The 18,026-nt window shown below is 43.3% G+C and overlaps 1 protein-coding gene across 2 annotated transcripts in view; it reads left to right on the top strand.

Moving 5' to 3' along the window:
- Positions 1–18,026, top strand: part of TPST2 (tyrosylprotein sulfotransferase 2) — a 109,122-nt gene that overhangs the window by 74,380 nt on the left and 16,716 nt on the right. The window contains exons 2-3 of one of the 2 annotated variants that reach the window (XM_075341735.1): positions 10,139–10,192; positions 14,322–15,240. In XM_075341735.1, coding sequence (XP_075197850.1) covers positions 14,393–15,240 — 848 coding nt within the window. In that variant the 5' untranslated portion in view covers positions 10,139–10,192; positions 14,322–14,392. The remainder of the gene's footprint in view (positions 1–10,138; positions 10,193–14,321; positions 15,241–18,026) is intronic. The other variant, XM_075341736.1, reaches the window with a different exon arrangement.

Below are 18,026 nucleotides of genomic sequence, written 5' to 3'. Positions count from 1 at the left end.
TGCTTTTCTTGGTTGTATATCAAAATAAAAGGCCTCAAGTGGCTTTTTTTTTTTTTTTTTTCTCTTTTTAAATATTTAAATCAATTTATTTGCGGACCCTCAATTTTGATACCTGGCCAAGATAAAGCTGGGAGCTGGTATTCTCAGGCTGGTGTGGCTCATGATTATTCACCCCCCCGCCTAAAAATAGCAGCTTGTAGCCACCTAGGATTGTCGCAACTATTAGATGCGACAATATCGGAACTTTACTGGGCTCATTCCGAGTACCCTAGTGCGGTGGCAATTGGGGTAATAAGCATGGGTCTCTCCAGCCGGAGAATACGCGGTCAACACCAGGGCTGTGGAGTCGGAGTCGGAGTCGTGGAGTCGGAGTCGGAGTCGGAGCTCATTTTGGTGGAGTCGGAGTCGGAGTCGGTATAAAATGCACCGACTCCGACTCCTAAAATATATAATAAATTGGGGACAGGAGTGCAATGCAGAATGTGCTGAATATTTTACTAAATAATAACATTTAGTATAATGCTTATATTTAAGTGAAAAATTTATTGTAGTACAATGTGAACATCAGACATTTAATTGTTTTTATGATACAATAATCAAGATATTTGGATAGAACATAAAATATTTATTGGAATACAACTTTAGAACACAAAAAACTAATAAATTGTAAATATGTAATATATATATATATATATATATATATATATATATATATATATATATATATATATATATACACACACAGTGTATATACACACACAAGATATATATGTAATCTACTGTATATTACATAGTGTATTACATATTTACAATTTATTACAGTTTTTTGTGTTCTAAAGTTGTATTCCAATAAATATATTTTATGTTCTATCCAAATATCTTGATTATCGTATCATAAAAATTATTAAATGTCTGATGTTCACATACACATATTCATGTACTACAATAAATTTTTCACCTAACTAAGCAATATATGTAGGAGTCGGAGTCGGAGTCGGAGCCGGAGTCGGAGTCGGAGCCGGAGTCGGAGTCGGTGCAAGAGAATTTGAGGAGTCGGAGTCGGAGTCGGAGTCGAAGGTTTGGCTTACCGACTCCACAGCCCTGGTCAACACAGACCAGATGGAGTTCTAAGTAACTCTACAGCCTTGTTATAGTGAATGGATCCCTCTAGGGTATTATCTTAATTGCAGTTTGGAGATTTAGCAGAAATTTAGGTGGCAAGCCCAAAGTAAGTGCTTAGCGTAGAGCATGGGATAAATGTAGTCCAAAATATTCTGTAAATTATTCCCAATAAAAGCTTCAATTTGATTCACAAACAAAATTCACCACTCAGGTCCATCTCATGTGTCAATGGAAAGATAGGGGGCTTCCATGGTACTGGTAGCACAAAGGCTCTGGAATTCTGCTATGGCTCGCTCTGCTCCCCCTCCCCCCCTTCCATTAAAAAAAAAAAAAAAAATCCAGCAAACCTTTGTAATCCCGAAACCAAATGCCCCCTAACGTCTGAGCGCCATAGTGTGCCTATGCTACATTTAGTATCCACATATTTGCCATTTCTTTAGTGAAGATTGCCCGCTTAATTTACATTACAGCGTGCGTGTCTCCAGAAGCATGAGCTGGGCAAACTCTATTGCCACTACACCGTCCTGGGCCGTACAATGGCAGATTTTCACTTAGTAACAACCATTGATGCTTGTTTCTGGAAAACATCCATGCAGTCAAAATCATTGCTACACCTGTAGATAAATTCCTAGAGGGGTATAATTTCCAAAATACTGTTACTTGAGGAGGATTTTGCTCTTCTTGCACTTAGGGGCTCTGTACATGTCCGCAGACAATTGTACCAAAATTTGTACTCAATCAGTCAAATGGCAATTCTTCCCTCCGGAGTCTTGCCATGTGGCTAACTAGTACTGTACAGTCACATATGGGCTATTGTCATACTCAGCAGATATTGTGTGACAAATTTTAGTGCCGTTTTTATCCATTTTCATGTGTGAAAATGTAAAATCTGGGGGCGACAACTAAATTTTCAAGGGAAAAATGTAATTATTTTTTCTTCATTGCCCAATGGTATAAAATTTTGTGACACATCTGTGGTGTCACTATAATCATTGCACTCTTAGATGAATAGTGAGAGCTGAACTTTGTAAATTGTGGTCATTTATAGGGGAATTCTGCTGTTCTGGCACCGCAAGGGCTCTGCCAATATGACATGGTACCCTCAAACCATTCAAGCAAAATCTGAAATCTAATGTGGTGCTCCTTCACGTTGCACTGTCCTCAAAAGTAGTTTTCGACCAAATAAGGGGTATTGGTGTACTCAGGAGAAATTATGTAACAAATTGTATTGTTTTCTCCCATTACTCCTTTTAAAAACTTGGCGCCAAAGCAACACTTTAGTAGAAAAAATTATCATTTTCATTTACTCGGCCTAATGTTATACAATTCTATGATTTGCGATTTTGATTTGAGAGTTAAAAATGCTCACTGCATCCTTTTAATTCATTTTTTTAATAGTTGTAGTTTCTAAAATGGGGTAACTTGTGGGGAATTCTGCTGTTGGTGTCAGGGGCTCTTCAAATGATACATGACGCCGCAATCTATTCCAGCCAAACTGGTGCTCCTTCCCATCAGTCCTGCTGTACACCCAAACAGTAGCTTTAGACCACATATGAGGTATCAGTGTACTCAGGAGAAATTGCAGAACAAATTGTACTAATCATATGCATCTGTTAGCCTTGTGAAAACAAAATAATTGGGGCAAAAGCAACATTTTTGTGGAAAAATTTGTTTTTGTTTTTTTTTATTATTTTTAACAACACGACTCAACGTTATAAAATTCTGTGAAGCACCTGGGGGTTTTAAGGGCTCGCCGTACATCTAGATAAGTTTCTTGAGGGCTCTAGTGTCAAAAATCGGGTCATTTGTTGGGGGTTTCCACTGTTTAGGCACCTCAGTTGCTCTCCAAGCAAGACATGGCATCCGCTGACTTTTATGTTCAAAAGTCAAATGTACAGTGCGTTTTCTCCTGATACCCTTTTGAAAATGCAAAATTTGTGGCTAAAGTGACATCTTTGTGGGGGAAAAAAAGTAAAATTTTAATTTTTTCCTTCTACATTGCTTTAGTTCCTCTGAAGTACCTTATGGGTTAATAATTTTCTTGGATGTCTTTTCGAGCAGTTTGAGGGGTGCAGTTTTTAAAATGGTGTGTTTTTGGGTAGTTTCTGTTACATATGCCCTTCAAAGTCACTGATGTAGTCCCTAAAAAAAAAAGTAAAAAAAAAATGGTTTTGTAATTTTTTGGGGAAAAATTACAAATTATTATTATTATTATTTATTATTAAGCGACATCAATTCCATGGCGCTTTACAAGTGAAAGGGGTATACATAATAGGGACCAGCACAATAATCATAAACAATACAAGACACAGACTAGTACAGGAGGATGGAGGTCCCTGCCCGCGAGGGCTCACAGTCTACAAGGGATAGGTGAGGATACAGTAGGTTAGGGTAGAGCTGATTGTGCGGCGCTGTATCAGACTGAGGGTTACGGCCGGTTGTAGGCTTGTCGGAACAGGTGGTTCTTCAGGTTCCTCTTGAAGCTTGTCAAGGTAGGCGAGAGTCTGATGTGTTGAGGCAGAGCATTCCAGAGTATGGGGGAGGCACGGGAGAAATCTTGTATGCAATGGCGGGAAGAGTAGATGAGAGAGGAGTAGAGAAGGAGATCTTGTGAGGATCGAAGGTTACGTGCAGGTAGGTACCGGGAGACTAGGTCAGAGATGTAGGGAGAAGACAGGTTGTGGATGGCTTTGTAGGTCATGGTGAGGGTTTTTAAGTCGTTGGGCAACGGGAAGCCAGTGAAGGGATTGGCAGAGAGGAGAGGTCGGGGAGTAGCGGGGGGACAGGTGGATTAGCCGGGCAGCATAGTTCAGAATAGATTGTAGGGGTGCAAGACTGTTAGAAGGGAGGCCACAGAGCAGGAGGTTGCAATAATTTAGGCGGGAGATAATAAGGGCATGTACAAGGGTCTTTGCAGCTTCTTGGGAAAGGAATGTACGGATCCGGGAAATATTTTTGAGTTGGAGGCGGCAGGAGGTGAAGAGGGCTTGGATGTGTGGCTTGAAAGAAAGATCAGAGTCTAGGATTACTCCCAGGCAACGAGCATGTGGCACTGGGGAAAGTGAACAGCCATTGACATTGATGGATATGTCAGGTGAGGGAGTTGAGTGATGAGGAGGAAAGACAATGATTTCTGTTTTGTCCATGTTCAATTTTAAGAATCGAGCAGAGAAAAAGGATGAAATAGCAGACAGACATTGTGGGATTCTGGTTAGTAGGGAGGTGATGTCAGGTGCAGAGAGGTAGATCTGCGTATCATCAGCGTAGAGATGATACTGAAGGCCGTGGGACTCTATGAGCTGTCCCAGGCCGAAGGTAAATGGAGAACAGCTGGGGCCCAAGAACTGAACCTTGGGAGACACCGACAGATAGAGGGTGAGATGAGGAAGTGGTGTGAGAGTGGGAGATGCTGAAAGTTCAGTCAGTTAAGTATGAAGAGATCCAAGATAGCGCCAAGTCTGTGATGCCCAGAGACGAGAGAATTTGTAGTAGAAGGGAGTGGTCTACTGTGTCAAAGGCAGAGGACTGGTCCAGGAGGAGGACAGAGTAGTGTCGCTTGGATTTTGCAGTTAGTAGGTCATTAGTGACTTTGGTTAGGGCAGTTTCAGTGAAATGATAGCGTCGGAAGCCAGATTGTAACCGGACAAAGAAGGAGCAGGAAGAGAGGTATGAGGACAGTTCAAGATGGACATGCTGTTCCAGTAGTTTTGAGGCATAAGGAAGAAGTGATATGGGGCGATAGTGTGACACAGAGGAAGGGTCAAGGGAGGGCTTTTTGAGGATGGGTGTGATGGAGGCATGTTTAAAGCATGAAGGGAATAGACCAGTTGTTAGTGATAGGTTGAAGAGATGGGTTAGGGTCGGGATGAAGACTGTGGTGAGATTGGGGATGAGGTGGGATGGGAGTGGATCAAGCAGGCAGGTTGTGAGATGTGATCTTGAGAGTAGAGTGGAAAGATGATCTTCTGTCATGGTGGAGAAGCTGGATTTGGAGGAAGAAGGCTGAGTAGTTGTGAGGAGTGGCTGTTGTGATTGTGGGCCAAAGCTTGCTCTGATGTCAATCTTCTGCTTGAAGAAAGAGGCAAAGTCTTCAGCTGAGATGAGAGGAGAGAGAGGTGGTGCCGGGGGATGGAGGAGAGAGTTGAAAGTGTTGAATAGCTGTTTAGGGTTGTGGGATAGAGAGGATATGAGGGATGAGAAGTAGGTTTGTTTTGCAGCAGTGAGTGCAGACTTGAAAGTGGTGAGAGCCTGTTTGTATGTAATGAAGTGGTCAGTAGAATGAGACCTCTTCCATCAGCGCTCAGTAATTCTGGAAGCCCGTCTCAATTGTTTAGTCTGGCTCGTGTGCCAGGGTTGCCTGTTGATTGTGCGGGTTTTGGTGTGTGTGAGAGGGGCAGCTGATTGGAGAGCTGCAGAGATGGTGGTGTTGTATAAAGTGGCAGCAGCATCTGCATTGTGTAAAGAAGCGATGTCTGTGAGGGGTAGAAGGGACTGAGAAAGTGCGTGTAAGTCAAGGTGATTGAGATTTCTGCGGGGGTGGGAAAGATTGTGGAGGGGGGTTGTGTACTTAGAGAAGAGAAGGAAGAGAATGTGAGTAGGTTGTGGTCAGACAGGAGGAGAGGTGGGTTAGAGAGGTTAGATAGGGAACAGAGGTGAGTTAAGATGAGGTCTAGCATGTTGCCATTTTTGTGAGTAGCTGCAGAGGACCATTGAGTGAGGCCGAAGGAAGAAGTGAGTGTTGTTAGAAGTTTAGAGACATGAGTGAGAAGAGTCAATGGGGATGTTAAAGTCACCCATTATGATGGTGGAGATGTCAGTGGAAAGGAAATGTAGTAGCCAGTTGGTGAAATGGTCAAAAAAGGCAGTGGCTGGCCCTGGGGGGCGATAAATGACAGCCAGTTGGAGGTTGGAAGGGGAGTAGATTCGTGCAGAGTGCACCTCAAAAGAGGGAAGAGTAACAGAGGGTGGTAGTGGAATTGGTGTAAAGGAGCATTGGTCGGACAGAAGCAAACCAACTCCTCCACCATGCTGCACCAAATTGCAGATAAACATTGAACCCTTCCAACTCCCACCATGTGGGAAATGTTATTTATTAACTATTTTGTGTGACTCAACTCTGGTTTAAGGGCATTATAATTCAAAGGTTGAAATTTGTGAAATTTACGTATTTTGTTTTGGGCAGATATCCAATATTTTCCACAAATAAATGCAAAAAATATCGTCCTAAGTATGCCACGAACATAAGTGCAATATGTCACGTAAAAACAGACTTAGAATCACTGGGATATCTTGAAGTGCTTCAGAGTTATTACATCATAAAGTGACACTGGTCAGAATTGGAAAAAAATGGCCTGTAATGAAAGTGAAAACAGGCTGGAGAGTGAAGGGGTTATGGCTGTTGAGTTATTTACAGGACACACCAAATTTAGTTATACAAGCTGTATACTGACTACTGTACATTGTATCAAAGTGTCATTTTCTTCAGTGTTGTCACATGAATAGATACTGTATAATAAAATATGTACAAACATTAGGGGTGTACTCACTTTTGTGATAGACTGTACTTCTCTCTTCTTTCTCTTTTTCCTCTCTCCCTCCTATTTTTTCTCTTTTGCTCTTTGCTTTTGTCTCCTCCCTCCTTCACTTTCTTTTTCTTTCTTTTTTGCTTTGCTTTTTTTTTTCTTTTGTCTTTCTATATGCTTCTTTCTTTCTCATTTTCTCTCTCATTTTCGCTTTCTCATTTTCTCTTTCTCATTTTCTCTTTCTCATTTTCTTTCTCTTTCTCATTTTCTTTCTCTCTCATTTTCTCTTTCTCTTTCTCATTTTCTCTTTCTCTTTCTCATTTTCTCTTTCTCATTCTCATTTTCTTTCTCATTCTCTTGCTCTTTCTTGCTCGCTATCGTCACTCTTTTCCTCGCCGCGCTCTTCCTCGCCGCGCTCTCTTCCTTGCCGCTCTCTTCCTTGCCGCGCTCTTCCTCGCCGCGCTCTCTTCCTCGCCGCGCTCTCTTCCTCGCCGCGCTCTCTTCCTCGCCGCGCTCTCTTCCTCGCCGCGCTCTCTTCCTCGCCGCGCTCTTCCTCGCCGCGCTCTTCCTCGCCGCGCTCTCTTCCTCGCCGCGCTCTCTTCCTCGCCGCGCTCTCTTCCTCGCCGCGCTCTCTTCCTCGCCGCGCTCTCTTCCTCGCCGCGCTCTCTTCCTCGCCGCGCTCTCTTCCTCGCCGCGCTCTCTTCCTCGCCGCGCTCTCTTCCTCGCCGCGCTCTCTTCCTCGCCGCGCTCTCTTCCTCGCACTCATCTCTAAATTTAGAACACAGCTGGTGGTTGAATTCTTCCCACTGTATCCAGTCAGTCAGTATCTTGGCATTCTACAGCTGAGTCAGTCTAGGTTTCCAGCAAGGAAAAGACAAGGTAATATCAGCCCGTGGGAGACATTGTCATGACTGGTATGGACAGTGTGCCGACTCACTGACCAATAAGCTGATAGCGAGGAAAGCAGTGAATGTTACTGGCCAGACAACCTAGGATTTATTTTGAGACCGCAATGTGAAATTTGCTACAAAGGGAAATTTGTCACCAGGTTTTTGTTACCCTAGCTGAGAGCAGCATAATGTGGAAGAGAACTTGATTCCAGCAGTGTATCATTTACTGCTTGCAATTTTGGTAAAACTCCTGTTTTCTCTGCTGCAGATCTAGCAGTTCTCTGAATGCTGAGGTCTGATCTACTCAACCCACACCAATGATTGGCAGCTTTCTGACTATGCACTGTGCAGGAAGCTTCCAATCAATGGTGGGAGTATAGTTGCACAGAGATCATGATTATTGAGGATTACATGGCAGCAAGTTTACTAATCCTCTAGTGAAAACAGTGATTTTTCTTTTCTTAGCCCAATAAATGACACATCGCTGCAATTAAGGTCTCGGACTCTATATTATGCTGCGCTAAGAATAAAGAACAAAAACCAGGTGACAAATTTTCTTAAACGCCTCATTCTTACATGTTGTTTTTTTGTGAATGAGAATCCAGATCCCAATCTTGGATCCCAAAAAATGTGAACAGCCCCATTGACTAAGGCCCTGTGCGCACTGGAAAATGGAATTTTCTCAAGAAAATTCCGCAGGTATTCAAAGATTACCGCACCCGCGTTAAAAAAACGCGGCAAACCGCACCCGAAAACTGCATGCGGTTTGCCGCGGTTTTACCGCGGCATTGTTCGCGGTATTGCCGCGGTTTTGCCGCGTGCGGGTTAGTATGTGCTTTATTGCATTTAATGCAATAAAGCACATTGAAGAAAAAAAAAAAAATTAATTCTGAGATAGAGAAATAGACAGAAGAATAGATAGACAGAGGGATAGATAGAGGGATAGATAGATAGTCCCTGAGAGCACACTGCATTTCTCACGGTCGGCAGTGAGTTCACATTACCGGCCGTGGGAAATGACCGGTAATTACCTCTGCTGTCTCGCTGCGAGGCTGCATTCATTCAGTGCTGTGACAGTGTCAGTCGCGGCTGGATGTAAGCAGCGCAGGACCTGTGGATTACGCCAGAGCGGTGGATTACGTCGGAGCTTTGTTTCGGGAGGGGTTAATAAAAGGGTGAACGAGGCTTGTTTGTGTTTTATTTAAAATAAAGGATTTTTCGGTGTGTGTGTTTTTTCACTTTACTTATGGGTTGATCATGTCAGCTGTCACATAGACGCTGCCATGATCAAGCCTGGAGTTAATGGCGGTGATCCGCCACCATTAACCCCTTGTATTACCTTGACTGCCACTGCTACACGGCAGCAAGAAGAGCCAGGGACACGCCGGTACTGCCGCATAATGCATGCGACAGTGCCGGGGCAGCTGCGGCTGATATTGTCGGCTGCGGGAGGGGGAGTGAGGCGGGGGACATTAACCCTGTCCCTCTCCCTCCCCAGCCTGAGAATACCGGCCCGCCGCTGTGTGCTTACCTCGGCTGGACAGTAAATATGCAGCGGAGCCCACGTGTTTTCTTTTCTATATTTCCATTTTTCTTTCTATGTGTGTTCTATGTGTCTGTGTCTGTGTTCTATGTCTGTGATGTCTGTGTGTGTGTGTGTGTGATCTGTGTGTTTACTCTCTCCTCCGCTTCCTCTTATTGTAATGACATCACTTCCCTGCAAAACCGCAGGCAAGCGATGTACATTACCGCAGGTAAACCGCGAAACACCGCAGGGAATAATGCAGGAAAACGCAGTGAACCGCACAGAATTTGCTGCCTGCGTTATTCCCTGCGGGATTTCACGATTACATTGGAGTCAATGGAGTGAAATCCTGCAGCGACGTGCGGAAAAGAATTGACATGCAATTGTTTTTGCTGCGGGAATCCCGCAGCAAAACATGCAGCTGTCAAAATCCGCCTAGTGCGCACAGGATTTTTTTTCCCATAGGGTTTGCTGGTGATTCACTGCAGAGATGTTATGAACATTTTCTGCAGCGAAACATGCAGCAAAACCGCAAAAAATCCGCGGCAAAATCCGGTAAGTGCGCACAGGGCCTAATAGTCGTTAAATATTCTATCTGTGAAAAACACATCTGCATATGGCTTAACTGTGGGAAGCAAGATAATTTATCTCTTGGGAAACAAAAAAACTGGAAGGGTGTATTTGGCAAAACACAGGATTTTTGTTCTTGCACACAAGCCTTTTCATCACTTGCTGGATCTGATTTTCATCCGTTTTTGGGACGTATATTAGTTTTTACAATGTGGCATCAATTTTTTGACGTATGACAAAAAAAATAAGGATTCTTATGATGCTTCTGTCAAACAAACATATGCAAAAGTTATTATGAGATTCTAAAAGATATTATGATATCTTTTGAGACTTACCCCAAGCTTTATCAATGTATACAAGTTGTGTGTATAAGCATAATGAAGTGCATTTTGTATGTTTATACAGTTTTATTAATGGGTGATGTTACAATAGGATGTAGTATTTGGGGACTCTTTGTTTCTTTGATACCTAATAGCATTGAAAATGGATGTCCTCCCTTTCTCTTTCAGAATGGACCATTATAAATACAAGAAGCTGTCATAAAATGAGTACACCATGGATAGGTGGGTTATCCTCCGTAATATGGTATGATATAGCAGGGCTGGTATAAATATTTTATATTGTAAATGGATAATCCATTGCCGTACCATTAATAATTGACTGTCTTTCAGATTTTATAAAAAGATCTTTACTGCCAACAAGCTCATTTGCTGCTTGCGCTTTAGTATTTTTTTGCCTTATATGAGCCCCATGCTACACCTATAAAACACTCCTATGGCATATCACCATTAAAGGCGACCTATCATCTAAATTCCTCCTGGCAGTGATCGGACCTAACCCTCATCCAGCTAAACTCTACTTGCTCTGTATTCCCCCACCACCCAAGCGGTTCTACATAAATTGATTAGTTCGTTATGAAGCTCCCCTGACTCTAGCTCACGGTCTATAAGATCTCCAGTATTTCCTAGGAGATGAAGCTCCATCATTTTTCCACTGCCTCCAGCTTATAATGGAATATAAAAGGAGTAATCTTTCTCAAGCAGGAGGCAGGGGAGACAGGATGAAGCTATATGACACTGAGACTCTGCAGTGTAATTTAGGGAACCATAGTTCCATGACAATAATCAAACTAGATTGGACTCCTAGCACGCCAAGGGTACTGTAGTGAGATTCTACTTTCCCTTTCTTTGAAAAGTCAAACGGCATCATGAGAAGGGGAACCATTTTGGAATGCTAGAAGGGAACACTGAAGCAGACAACCCATAAAGTAGATACCAACTATAACAAGTATTCACCAGGGGAAGACAAGTGCCTCTACATGAGCTAAGGTCACAAAACTGTACATTTTCTCATCCTAAAGAATTGGATAGATTATTCTAATGATACTCTGATCAGAGTTTGATAACCGTGTCAGCATAGTGTCATCCAATTCTCTCCATTGAGAGAATCCTAGCACTGTAAGGAGAAGATGGAGAACAAACTTGCTCCATTGAGTCCACAGAATTCAGACTGCACTTGGATGTCATCCGAGTGCAGTCTGATGTTTTCTAGGCACCCATAGGCTTAAATGGGTAAGTGGCATATGATTTCAGGGTGAAATTGGATGGCTTTATGCATTTTTTGATCAGAAACAGTGTTTACCAAGTACCCTATGTTTATTTATATGCACTATGCTTTTATTCAGTTACAGCAGGGTAAACGTCCATATTATTTTTTGTCTTTACTACATTATACTTGGCAGATGTCAATTCCCTCCCAAAACTGGACATTTTCCAACACCAGCCTCAAAGAATCGTCATCAGTCGGCAGTGCTGCTAATTTCAGTGAAGGAGGTGTCATAAGCAGGAGCTCTAACAAATATACAGCTGCACTCAGACACTAAGGTATGCAAACATTGAATATAGGAAATTGGAGATGCTTGACTGCTAAAGAAATAAATTATAAAATTGAGACACTTAAAACTGCCTTTTTTTGAGGAGTTATCTGAGCCCAGCAACCAGCGTCAAGGTGTATCTCTTTTGCTGGGTCCCTGCCTACAGGCCTCTACCCAGGCTGAAAAGCCTACAATTTAATGGGCAGGCAGGAATCTGCTAAGAGAAAATTAAAAATAGTCTTAAAGGGTATCTGTCAGGTGCAATATGCACCCAGAACCATAAGCAGTTCTGGGTGCATATTGCTAATCCCTGCCTAACCGTCCCTGTATACACTAGCATAGATAAAGGGATCTTTAGAAAAAGGATTTCTAAAGACAATTTATCTTATGCTAATGAGCGAGAGGACTAGTCCCAAGGGTGTAAAATCCCCCCGACAAGCCGCCTTCTTAGCATGTTAGTACACCCACAGGGGCGTACTAACATGCTATTCAACTCCACATCACCAGCGGTGACGCACCTACCTGTGTTCGCGCCTCTTAATGCCGGGCACTTCCTGTCATGCACAGTATGAAGCCAGGTGTACTCGTCCCGGCTTCAAAGAGGTCTAATGCGCATGACTGGAAGTGTCGTGCATTCAGAAGGTCGGTCACAGCAAACACAGGTGATGGTGCTGGTGATGCTGAACTGAATAGAATGTAGCATGCCCCTGTGGGCGTACTAACATGCTAAGAGGGCAGACTAGTCGGGGGATAGATTGCCCTTGGGACTAGTCTCCTCGCTCATTAGCATAAGATAAAAGATCTTTAGAAATACTTTTTCTGAAGATCTCTTTATCTATGCTACTAGATACAGGGACGGTTAGGCAGGGACTAGCAATAGGCACCCAGAACTGCTCGTGGTTCTGGGTGCATATTCCACCTGACAGGTTCCCTTTAAGCTGGTGGGAAGAAGTGCTCAGTCAGAAGGCATGACACATTGATGCTGGCTTCTGGGCTCATTTTTTATGCTCTGTGTCTGTTTTTTAATTTGTTTCCTTAACAGTAATACATGTCCAAATTCCTGTATTCAATGTTTGCATACTTTAGTGCAGCTGTATATTTGTTAGAGCATTTTTCATTTGCACTTGTTCACATTGGTCAGTTAGGAAGTGTCGTCTATTTTCTCATTTTAGAAGCGGGAACTGAGGATGCGGGCACAAAAAGTGTGGCAGCGGCCACTGAAAATGCAGTTACTTCTCAATCACCCTTTTGGAACAGGGAGACATCAGGGAACAGCAGTGACAGAGCTGTGTTACGTGACCACAGTGTCACTCCGTGATGACGTACTGTGTTGGGGGGGTGATGGAAGATGCGGGGAAGTGACTGTAGGGCCATCTTCATTTGGCGTCCTGTTTGACATTACCCTCAAACAAAACATCACAGGCGGTAAAGAAAAATGAGCACAAATAGGGATTAAAAGAAATAAGGAGAATAGTAAAGAATTTATAATAAAGCAAATTACAAAAGTGGTTATGGCTTAAAGATAGATATTAAGGGGCATTATCACCCCTTTCATAGTACTTTATAGAGCACATGGGCGAGAATGGGAAATGCTTAGGTGTAAGATCTGTGAGTAAGTGGAACTGCATGGTAAAATACTTTAAGGGAACCTGTGAGGTGCAATATGCACCCATAATCACGATCAGTTCTGGGTGCATATTACTAATCCCTGCCTAACCGTCCCTGTAAACACTAGCATAGATAAAAGATCTTTAGAAATACTTTTTCTAAAGATCTCTTGATCGTATGCTAATGAGCGCGGGGACTAGTCTCCTGGGCGTTGCTTCCCTTGCTAGTCGGTACATTAGCATGTTACTACTACACCCCTGTGGGTGTGCTAACATGCTAATGAATGTGCAGAATCAGAGGATAATTTCACTCACCTCTCCGCTGCCATTTTTTGCCCAGCACTGGATTTCAGCTCAGTGCGCATGACCCCGGAGTTTGTCATGCTCACTATGAAGCCGGGTGTTCGCGTTCCGGCTTCAAACTGAAGTAGTGCGCATGAGTGAAAGGCCGACTGAGCGGAAATCCAGCGTCAGGCAGCAATGGCAGCGGAGAGGTGAGTGAGATCATCCTCTGACGCTGCACATTCATTAGCATGTTAGCACGCCCACAGGGGTGTAGTAACATGCTAATGGAGCCGACTAGCAAGGGAAGCAACGCCCTTGGGACTAGTCCCCGCACTCATTAGCATATGATAAAAGATCTTTAGAAACACTTTTTCTAAAGATCTCTTTATTTATGCCAGTGTATACAGGGAGGGTTAGGCAGGGATTAGCAATATGCACCCAGAACTGCTCGTGGTTCTGGGTGCATATTGCACATGACAGGTTCCCTTTAACTGTTTTGTCTTATTTATTATTCTCAATTATACAGCACTATATTATTCCACAGCATAGTACAGACTTCATTATCTCTGTCTTTATTGTAGCTCACAATCTAAATTCCCTATCAGTTTGTATGTAGCCTGTCGAAGGGAACTGGGAACCCTGTGGAAACCTACGAAAACACGGGGAGAACATATCTCCACTCCACTTTGTGTGTAGAAACAAGCATCTATACCAGAACCCATAGGCCAATATTTAGTGTACTTAGTCCTACTAACTGAGGATCAGGAATAGCTAATGTTAAAATGTTTCAAAGCCACAATGGCATATTATTTAGGCAATAAAATACTGCCACCTTGTGGGAATGTGTAGTACTGTATGCAAATGGAAGCAAGATCTGATTTGAGAACGGATATAACATGTTCTTATTTCTATTCCTCTCCTCTGCAGGGTCCCTATGGAAGAGTTATCGTATTAGTTTCCCCTCTGCATTGCTCGTTCCCGCATGTTGACCTTTAAGAATGCGCTTCACGGTGAGGAAGGTGCTGCTGGTGTTTGGCTTCATTGCTTTGGTTGCCTTGGCAGTGCATCTTGGCCAACAAATGCTGGAATGTCAGCAGATTTTAGATGAAGGATATGGTAGAAAAAACCGGGGCGTCATGAAGCCAGAAAGTGAAGAACTTGTAATGATGGACGCCAACAACGTAGAGTACAGATACAGTAAAGACATGCCACTTATATTTATTGGAGGAGTGCCTAGAAGCGGAACTACATTAATGAGAGCCATGTTGGATGCACATCCGGATGTCCGCTGTGGAGAAGAGACTAGGATTATTCCTCGGATTTTAGCAATGCGCCAAGCTTGGTCAAAATCTGGAAGTGAAAAGCTGCGTCTTGATGAGGCTGGCGTAACAGATGGGGTCATGGATGCCGCTGTGCAGGCCTTTATATTAGAAATTATAGCCAAACATGGAGAGCCTGCTAAACTGTTGTGTAATAAGGATCCCTTTACATTGAAATCATCAGTTTATCTCTCCAAACTGTTCCCAAATTCCAAGTTTCTGCTAATGATTCGTGATGGACGTGCGTCGGTACATTCCATGATAACCAGGAAGATTACTATAGCCGGCTTCGATCTCAACAGCTATAGAGACTGCCTGACCAAATGGAACAAGGCGATCGAGATCATGTATGCGCAGTGCTTGGAGATCGGAGAGCACAAGTGCTTTCCGGTTTATTATGAACAGCTAGTTCTGCATCCTAAGCAAACCATGCACGCCATTATAGAGTTTCTGGGCATCCCATGGAACGATGCAGTGCTTCATCATGAGGAACTGATTGGAAAACCAGGAGGAGTATCCCTTTCTAAGTGAGTGCCACTGTTGGAAACATCTGCTAGTGTTGAGTTTGAAGAGTTTTACTTTTATTTTTGTATTTTTTGTTATTTTCTATTTGTATAATAAAAACTCATGTTGTGACACCTACTGATGAAATTATCACAACTAAACCGTGACATCTTACTTTCTGGCTAACACTACTCTTAAAGGGAATCTGTCAGCAGGTTTTTACTATCTCATCTGAGAGCAGCGTGGTGTAGGCAAGGAGATGCTGAATCCAACGATGATTATCTTAGATTACTGGGTACAGCTGGTCTGACACAATCTTGAATTTTTAATTTTAGTCATGTAGCTGAGCCCAGGGAGCTGTTCTCGCCCAAACCAGGCTCTCTATAGAGAGTGCACATTGACAGTGAGGTGTCATTCACAGCAGAGGGGAGTCAGACTTCTCTACAATGAGTTTCTAGTCCTGTAACAAGGGTCCTGCTGCTTAAACATTCATAGCAAATAAACAAAAGATTGGACTGTGATAAAACAGGCATGCCTGAATTTTCTGTGTTAACTCTTGCAGCATACTAGCTTTAGCGTAGGCTGGTTTCAGACGTCCATGTTTTAGGTTCGTGAGATAACAGTTTTTAACACGGATGTCACATTTACCCATGTTACCCTATTGTGCACTCTCACACGGCCGTGTTTTCACACAGACCGCGTGGCCCCGCTATTTCACACGGAGATGTGTCCGTTTTTTCTCCGGCAGCACGGGTGTCACACGGGTCCGCACACTGATGTGATCCGTGTGACATCAGTGTGACACGGACCGGAGAAAACACGGGTTTTTAAATAAAAAGATTTTCTATATTTAGCTGTATCAGCGATGCTGTCTCCGGTTCTGCTGCCTCCCGCTCCTGACCCCCGCTCATTATTTTCATTGATTATTCACCGCAGTGAGCAGCTGAGAGCAGGGGCATCGCGGTGACAGCATCGCTGGGGACATTGCTAGTGAAAGGTGAGTATCCTGCCAGCAGTGTGTGTGCAGGGACATCCAGGAGGTCATCAGATTTCCCAATGAACTCTGATGACCTCCTGATGACACCCCTGTGACAAGTGCGCAACAGGGAGTGTCACGATGGTGACTTCCAGGGGTTCATGAGTTCATTGGGAACTCCGATGACCCCTGGATGTCACTGCACAAACTGCTGTATACTCACCTGTCACCGGCGATGTCGCTGGCGGTGCTGTGCTGTCCGGCGCTATCCCCGCGTTATTCTGGCTTCCAGATCCTCGGGCAGTGAATAATCAATGAAAATAATGAGCGGGGGTTAGGAGCGGGAGGCAGCAGAGCAGAAGACAGCATCGCTGGATACAGGTAAATATAGAACATATTTTCATTGCAGAGACACGTGTTTTACCTGGTGCGTGTCACACTTTTGCAAACATGGATGTCACACCTGTGACCATAACCATGTGTGTGACTGGTACCTGATTAAACACAGACGTCTGAAACCGGCCGTACATAGCAAAAAACTGCTGACAGATATATATTGACAGTGAGGTGTAATTCATAGCAGGGGGAGTCAGACTTCTCTGCAATGAGTTTCTAGTCCTGTAATAAGGGTCCTGCTGCTTAAACAATCTTAGGAAATAAACAAAAGATCGGACTGTGACAAAACAAGCATGCCTGAACTTTCTCTGTTAACCCTTGCTGCATGCTGGCTTTAGCTTACATAGCAAAAACCTGCTGACAGATTTACTTTAACAGCAAAGCTGAAAAGCGTTGAAGCGTTGTGCTCTTATGTGCCAATGTAGTTTCTGCTGACACCTAGTGGCCAGTTTAAAAAAGGCATCATGATTACCATTTGTAACGGTTTTCGTGGATGTGGCTATTGTAGGCATTTCTGATGATGGATAATATTTAGAGATGAGTGGCTCAATCTTGAGTCAATAGAATTTCTTGTAACTCGCGGTCAAATGTTTTGAGATTCGATTTACGGTTTGTAAAACACTTGCCCGTGACCATTTTCCATACATCTGAAGTATCAGAAAGCTAGCAAATGTCATCTTGCGTTGTTGCGTGGGCCTCCTCATAATGCCCTGCAGCTATGACATCTTCCTGATTATCACACCTTGTACAGTGGTGGTCAGTCCTTGGGCCATCAGAAAATTAGCAGTCCCCACAGGAGCAGAGTTGTTGTCCATCTCCGGAGACCCTTCTTTAGAGTGTAAGCTCTTATGGTCCAGGTCCTTCTCTTGTTGCTCTCTTTTTCCTCACCTGCAATTATCAGCTTTCCAGTATTTAAATTTGTGCAAATGTATTTGCCGGGAATCAAATTTTTGGAGTAAAGATGACATACGTTAATTTCAAAAGAGCCGGTCGTCACTAGTACCATTCAGCAATGAATAACTCTTAAATCTAGTGAAACAAGCCACAGAAATATTAAAGGGGCTTTACCTCGGGTATTCTCTCAAAAATGTTGCAAATTAGTTTAATAATCAAAGTAAAATTAGGATGGATTTATGTAAATGTATCTTAATCGCTATATTCGCTCAACACCTTTGAGACCGTTGTCATGTAGGTTTACGTGTACAAGCAGATCAAGTGTACTGACCCATTCATTCTCACAGCCGAGAGTTGGTTACAATTGTATCCAAACTGGGATATACCGCTGATGACTTTATCAATGGATTCTTATTCATACAGCACCCTCGGTGATCTCATCATTCATTTATTGCTTCTAGTGGCCAAATGGCCTTACATTTTTGGACTGTTGTGTCCCTTTATGTGCTTTCCATACATTGAGCAGCATAGTAATGTGACAGA

Source organism: Anomaloglossus baeobatrachus, chromosome 1 (genome assembly GCF_048569485.1).
Source record: "Anomaloglossus baeobatrachus isolate aAnoBae1 chromosome 1, aAnoBae1.hap1, whole genome shotgun sequence".
NCBI lineage: Eukaryota > Metazoa > Chordata > Amphibia > Anura > Aromobatidae > Anomaloglossus > Anomaloglossus baeobatrachus.
The sequence above is the reverse complement of the archived record's forward strand: the minus strand, read 5'-3'. Positions and strand labels throughout refer to the sequence as shown.